The sequence below is a fragment of the Echinops telfairi genome, unplaced genomic scaffold (assembly GCF_000313985.2).
Source record: "Echinops telfairi isolate 266 unplaced genomic scaffold, ASM31398v2 ScPeMD7_7412;HRSCAF=8450, whole genome shotgun sequence".
Lineage (NCBI taxonomy): Eukaryota > Metazoa > Chordata > Mammalia > Afrosoricida > Tenrecidae > Echinops > Echinops telfairi.
The window spans coordinates 6,855,385-6,861,086 of NW_022111312.1; the positions used below are offsets into that span (position 1 = coordinate 6,855,385).

Sequence of the window (5,702 nt, forward strand, 5' to 3'; positions counted from 1 at the left end):
TTCCACAATCTTCAGAGGCTTCAGCCATCCCTTCCCACCTTCTCCACGTGCTCAAGGAAAGCTTCGCACACAGCCAGGGCTCTTGGACGTGTCATGGACCGGAGTTCCTGCCGTCACACACTGCTTGTGTCAGCTTTATGTCGCTGCTGAACAAGTTACTCCAAAACTTCATGGTTGAAAGCACCATCCATTTATGAGCTCATAGCTTCAGTGAGATAGGAATCTGAGCATGGCTTAGCTGTGTCCTGTGCTTTAGGCCACGGTCCAGGTATCAGCCATGGCTAGTGTCTCATCTGAAGACTGGGCTGGGGAAGGGTCTGCCTCTACACTGAGTGGTATAAATGTCCGTAGAATCTGAGAACTTCATATAAGCTCTTTCTCAGCCTGAAATGCCTTCTCTCCACTCCTTCTCTCTGCCCAGTAAACTCCTGCACATCCTTCAGACTTTAACTCAAGTGTCCCCACCTCCAGAAAGCTGTCCTTGACCACACTCCGATCCATCCAGCACCCCATCACACACACTCCTTGGGGTTCTCCCAGACAGCACCATTCTATAGTTGGTCACCCAGGGATGCCATACTGGGAGGGGGTGCAAAAAGAGCCTGCTTAACTTCATATTATAAATTAAATGAAGGTTGGCAGAGCAGACCATCAGTCTTACATCCAACAGTTCGCAGGCATTTTGTTTCCACGCATCCATTCTAATCCCCTCGGTGCCATCACTGGTCTCCCTCCCTCCCTCCCTTCCTGTGTTTCCCTCTTCCGTCCCTCCTCTTTCCTACCCTCTGTACTTCCTCTTTGGGTCAGCGCTGCTCTTTTGATCCCAAACGGTTGATTCTTCCAACAAGGGAGAGTTCAGTTCTAGATCGGAGGGCTGGTGAGGGCCGTAGTCTTAGGGAATTCCACCAGTCTCTACCAGACCAGAAAACCCGGTCTCCTTTTGTGATTTGGGGTTTTGTTCCACTTTTCTCCTACTCTATCCCAAACCTAATTTGCTCCTTTTCATTCCAAAGCTGTAGAACTTTCTCCCACGGAGCGCCTTGTGGGTGAAAACTGCTGCCCTTGTGGTTTGTGACCACAATTCACTGTGATACCAGGGCTCCTAATAGATGATTGGCATAGAATAATAATTATTATAATTGTAAAAGTTAGTGTTGAGAGAGCACTTTCTAATTGTTCTCCAGGCATGGTTCTAAGTGACCTTTTCTCTTTTTTTGCTTTGTTTTTATTTGATGTTATAGTATCGTTTCCCTTCCATCTTTAATTCTGAATCAATTCAAACGCACACAAAAGTTGAAGGGCAGCAGAATGAATGGCCTTCCGTCTTTCCCCTGGACTTGCTCACCATTCCTGTGTGCCCACATTTGCCTATTCTCGATAGAAGGTTTCACCACAACCAGCTGAGAGTAGGTTGTGGAAAGCTTGGTTCTTCACCCCTACGCGCTGGTGTGCATCTCCCAAAAGACAGCCATTCTACTTCGTAGCCCCGACCCCCCTGCCGCAGCCAGGAACACTGAGACCATACTATGTATGATACGGGCCCTACTCAGATTTCCCCTCTTGTCTTTAAAACATCCTGGAGACCTACCTAATTTTCTATTTAAAAAAAAAAACCTCCACTTCTTTGCTTAGATCACCTCGGAATAAAATGAGATTCCTTTCAGAGTTTTATGGAGTTGAGCAAAATGCTTTTAATGAACCCACGAGTGATGAGAACCAAATGTCTGACTTGAAAGAGATCTTTCTATGACATGCATGTTTTTCGATTAAACTCTTAGTAATGCTAAATAAATGAGTATAATGTCCTGGAGAGCTAGGTGCCTGTGCGTCCCTTCCACCCAGCCCCACCCTCATTCAGAATCTGCTCAGAAATCAAGTGCCACAGTTCATTGTCACCTCCGAGTGCTTTCCACGTGATGGTTTCATCCTGCAGTGGGGTGGGGGAGTGGGAGGTTACCATGACAATGTCCATCTTGCAGATGAGGACACGGGCTCAGGGAGGTTAAGTCACTCACTGAAATAATCGAGCCAGAGAGTGGGGGAGTCCACTGGCCCTAACACCATTGGCCTTTCTGATCCCCCAGCCTGCTACTTGACCCTGTGGCCTGTTCTCATCGCAGCAGCTAAGGAAATCTTTTTGAAACACTGGCAGCCCTGCCATGTTCCCACTGAATCCTCACAGTGGCCTAGAAGGCCCTCCACTCCCCACCCCTCCCCAGGCCAGCTGCACTGCACTCTTCTCCTGACTGTGCCTCCAGCAGCCAGGCACGCTCCTGCCCCGGGGCTTTCGCACGTGCTGTGCCAGCTCCCAGAAAGGCTCTTCTTCCGCCCAGATGCCATCTGGGTCACTCTTTGCCCACTCTCAAGTTTTACCCAAATGTCAGTCACCAATCCCAGCAGCGTCTTCCCTGGCAACCCTATTTAAAATCATAGCCCTCCGAGCACCCCCACCCCACCCTGCCCTGTTTTCTCATCTCAGTGCCCCCTGGAACCTTTTGTCCCCCTGGGGGCAGGGCTGGTCTGTTTTGCCCCGACCACCGGGTCGCTGGGTCCCTAGCTCCTAGCACCTTGGCAGGTCAGGTTGGTAGCAGACACTCCATAACAGGTTGCTCTCCCCACAGCATGTCTTCTGCGAGGAGTGCCTGTGCCTCTGGCTGGACCGCGAGCGTACCTGCCCGCTCTGCCGCTCCGTGGCCGTGGACACGCTGCGCTGCTGGAAGGATGGGGCCACGTCTGCACACTTCCAGGTGTACTAGGGCCGGAGACCGAGGCCGTGAAGCTCCCAGCCACTGAGGGCGCTCTCAGCACTGCTCTCCACCCTCCTCTACCTCTTGAACCTAAGACCCTGCTCCCCCCTTCACCTGCCTTCTCTTCTGTGGGGCCTGTGAGCTCCGCATCCTAACTCTGACACGTGGTCTCCACCCAGGTGGAAACCCACCAGAAGTCAGCTGGAATTGAACTGGTAACACCTGAAAACCCACTTCTGGTTCATTTTACACCGGGGTGTTGGTGTTGGTTAGCGACCTAGTCCCTAACGCTGCAAACTGGGTAGCGGCCTGAAGATGCCTGTTTGCCTGAGGATGGCCAAGTCCAAGGATTCGCGTCACTGTGAAGCACGCTCAGAGGGCAGGGCCACACTCTGCCCCGACTGGCAGTGGTTCCTGGACGCACCACTTAGCGTGTGCCAAGTACAGGTCCCGCATCAGCATGTGTTTCCTTATGTCGTCTCTCAACAGTGCTGGGATGGAGGTTCTGCCAAGTCTCCATTTACAGACAAGGAAACCGAGGCACCGAGCTTAGTGCAACAACCTCTCCATGGCAGACTATATTCCCGACCCCAGAGCTGCCCTCTTCTCCACCTCACTGACCACCTGCTCAGGCATCGCATGTGCAGGGCTGCCCAGCAGAGAGGATGTTAACCAGTTACCAGGTGGTTTTGGTGCCCACCCTGGCCAAGGATCAATGACCTGGGTGCTGCAAATTGTGTAGGAACGGTGACAGTGAGCTAATAGTAATGGTGACCTCAATGCTGGTGTGACTGGGTCCACCAGAAGACTGGTCCCTTAAAATCAACACTTTTATGGGCTCTGGCAGGAGTGTGCAATCCCATGTTCGCATCAAGAAAGGCAAGCAAGCGTTGGCACAGATGTGGGTACCACCCAGTCCCCACTCCCATCCTTATTTTTCTTGCCCTCTATTCTTGTCCTCTTCCTCAGTGGACTGTCAGGCCTGGTGACTGTCTTCCCCACCCCAGTAGCCTTCAGGGCGAACAAGATTTTCCCACAGGCCGAGATGGTGGCAAAGAGCCCAGTAGCCATCCGTGTCTGAGTGAACTCAGACAGTGAACTCATCCGAGTCTGTCAGTGAACTCCTTCTTCTTCACCCATAGAGCCCTCCCTGCTTTGCAGTCTGGAATGCGAGGGGACAGGTTACCACAAAGAAGCCATTGGAATCCTGCCCGTCCTGCCCCTCTCCCAACACTCATCTTCTTATTGTCAGCCCCAGCTGCAGCTGTCCATGAGGCTGGGCAGCAGATTAACTTGGGAGCCCAAGAAGAAATGAGAGGAGGGCACCCAGCTCCTCGTGGTATCGAGCCCCACCCTGATCAATCTGGGACATCTGCCCCTGGGTGCCACCAAACCAGGACTTTGTCCTTTGCTTGTCAACCCTGGTCCCCAGCAAGACATCGCTTCCAGAGCAGGGTGAAGTCTTTCAAACTCTGTTACTATGGAAATGGCCATGATGCTACAATTCCACTTGCCCGGATAACCAGGTAGGAAGGGGAGCCACTGTTCTGTGCTTCCAGCTTTGAGGGAAGCCAGAGGAGCTGCTCCAACAGGTTTCCATCAGAAAGCTTTCCCTCCCTGCGGATGTCGCCAAGGACATTAGAGCACCCTGAATGGGAGGAGCAGGTGAAGCAGCATGCCAGGGGCAGACCTGGGACGCCATTCCAAAACGCCTGTGGCTTTGGGAAGTCACTTCATCTCCCTGCTACCAAGAGCTAGTGCATACAAGGGGCTGCTGGAACATAGATTCCTAGAGCCCACGCACTGGTCTCACTTTCTCCATGCAGCGTGTGGGGTATGTGGCCCTGGGGCTCGGAGGTGGGAGGGATGGTTGCGGTGCGGACTTCATCCACACTCAGTCCCAGCCCTCTGCGGGGAAGCCCCATCTGGAGGTTTCCTGGTAGGTGGGAAAATTTCTCTTCTGCCCAAGGAGGGGAACGCAGAGAGCTTTTAAATGTCGAAGAAGAAAACCGCTGCATGGCTCCCCCAGCCCTAGTTCAGCAGCAGCCCAAGTCCTCAAGGGGAAAGCAGGAGCCATGCTCCTCTCCTTCACCCAGCCTGGCTCTGCACCTCCTTTGTTCCACGGATTCATCGAGCCTCAAGTTCAAGTTCAGAATCTCCTACTCCTCGCGTTATAGGACTCACTGATGCAGGTCCACGATCGTTCGGATAATAACACGTGATGGAATAAAAAGGTGAGGTTTGGACCTGGGGGTTCAGACTCGGCTATCCCTGTCCAGAGTGGAGAGGAGGCGATACACAGAGGTGCAGGGCGGGGTCCATTCAGGCTGATTAGACTTGAGATTGGGGTGAGGGAACATGAAGTGATTCCCAGAACCTTCTAGTGCTTTTGCTCTGGGCCAAACAGAGCTTCCTATGGTAGGTAGTCTTTGTATTTGATTTTTATTTGCTTATGTAGATGTGTATGTATATGTATTTATTGTCGTTTGGGTAAAAGTTTTCAGAGCAAATTCATTTTCCATTCACCTGTGGTGGTTAGTGTTTATTTGTTTTTTTTAAACATTTTGTTGGGAGCTCTTACAGATAGTATCGCAATCCATAGTTCCATGAGATCAAGCACAATTGTGCAATTGCTGCCATCATCATTCAATGCATTTTCTTTTCTTCTTGAACTCCTTGATCTCAGCTCCATTTTATCCCCTCCCGCACCCACCCTACCACGCCCCCCCATCCCTCAATATATTTTATATATATATATATAATTATTTTTATTACTGGGGGGGGGGTTTGCCTTAAGTTCCACCATCCCATTTATCCAGTCACCTAAAATACCGGAAAAGACTATACATCCAGGGTACAGTAGAGCACTGATGAAACTTACAACTATCCTCTAGTTCTTTAAAATTTCCTCCATCTGTGGTGGGTTTTTCTTTAATAAATCCTTTTATTGTGGGC

The 5,702-nt window shown here is 51.2% G+C and overlaps 1 protein-coding gene across 1 annotated transcript in view; it reads left to right on the top strand.

Moving 5' to 3' along the window:
- The window catches only part of RNFT2 (ring finger protein, transmembrane 2), a 78,744-nt gene extending 73,501 nt beyond the window's left edge, over positions 1-5,243 (top strand). The window contains exon 11 of the mRNA XM_004709553.4: positions 2,622-5,243. Coding sequence (XP_004709610.1) covers positions 2,622-2,756 — 135 coding nt within the window. The 3' untranslated portion in view covers positions 2,757-5,243. The remainder of the gene's footprint in view (positions 1-2,621) is intronic.
- The last annotated feature ends 459 nt before the right edge of the window (positions 5,244-5,702 follow it).